At 42.6% G+C, this 1,093-nt stretch overlaps 1 protein-coding gene across 1 annotated transcript in view; it reads left to right on the forward strand.

Annotated features, from left to right (window-relative positions):
* Positions 1-293: 293 nt before the first annotated feature.
* The window catches only part of LOC107576561 (contactin-associated protein-like 5), a gene marked incomplete at both ends in the record, with an annotated part of 17,304 nt that continues 16,504 nt past the window's right edge, over positions 294-1,093 (forward strand). The window contains one exon of the mRNA XM_016262720.1: positions 294-533. Within this exon, the coding sequence (XP_016118206.1) occupies positions 294-533 (240 nt within the window). The remainder of the gene's footprint in view (positions 534-1,093) is intronic.

Below are 1,093 nucleotides of genomic sequence, written 5' to 3' on the forward strand. Positions count from 1 at the left end.
AAGATCTCTGACTTTGGTATCTGAGCACAGTTGTTTTGTTTTTTTTGTTGTTGTTTCCAACTTTTTTCAGCTATTGATTTTTTTCATTATTTTAAGTTAACAACTTGCATTTTGATTTTATTTGAATGCCGCGACTCAAACCCTTGATAGCATGCGAGAAGGTTACGCTGTCTGCGTGATAAAAGCCGTCTTTTCCTGTAACTTTACTGTCATTGAATGGCTTTTTCTCAGAGCCTTGACAGCTGTATGCTTTCAGATTCACACCTGAGAGTAAACTCTGCTTGCGTCTTCAGGAGGAACGGCTTCCAGACAGAAGGGCTTCCTGGGCTGCATTCGCTCGCTGAAGCTGAACGGGAAGACTCTGGATCTGGAGGAGCGGGCGGAGATCACACCCGGAGTGACGCCCGGGTGTCCCGGACACTGCAGCAGCTACGGCGGCCTGTGCCAGAATCACGGCAGCTGTGTGGAGGATCACAGTGGCTTCACCTGCGACTGCAGCCTCTCGCCCTTCACCGGCACCTTCTGCCATAAAGGTACCGAATCTCAAGAGGTTCAAGGTGGTTTTTACTCCAATAGTAGGGCTGGGCAATGCATTGATATCAGGATTTATCAAAGAGTTAACATAAATCAACTTTCTAATTTCCGCGTGCTGTAACCTGTATCCTTTCATATCGAAGCGCGAAATAAACTACGTGCATGCAATGCTGTGGTCAGTTAAGGCATGAAGTTACCAAAAAAGCGATTAAGGCTGCCTTAAAACTGTGCATGCATGTAATATATATTATGAGTCACATTTAAGAATATGTCTCTGAAATGGTTTTCAAAACTGTTCTGGAGAAGCCGATTTAACTCGTCAGCTCATTAATAGAGACTTTAAGACCTGAAGTGGGTCAGAAAAGGTAAAAGCAGTTGAAAGAAAATATGATAATTGTCAGACCTGCGTCACGTTCACCAGCGGCAGCTCTTAAAGAAATAACAGCCGAAACAACCTAACAACCAGCTGCTGTGATCTGTTAATCAAAGGACACAGAAAAAAGAGGAAAAAATTGCTTTTATAGTTTTAAGAATTCATCTATATTTAATTTAGAATTTA

The sequence above is a fragment of the Sinocyclocheilus grahami genome, unplaced genomic scaffold (assembly GCF_001515645.1).
Source record: "Sinocyclocheilus grahami isolate Dianchi unplaced genomic scaffold, SAMN03320097.WGS_v1.1 scaffold3927.1, whole genome shotgun sequence".
Lineage (NCBI taxonomy): Eukaryota > Metazoa > Chordata > Actinopteri > Cypriniformes > Cyprinidae > Sinocyclocheilus > Sinocyclocheilus grahami.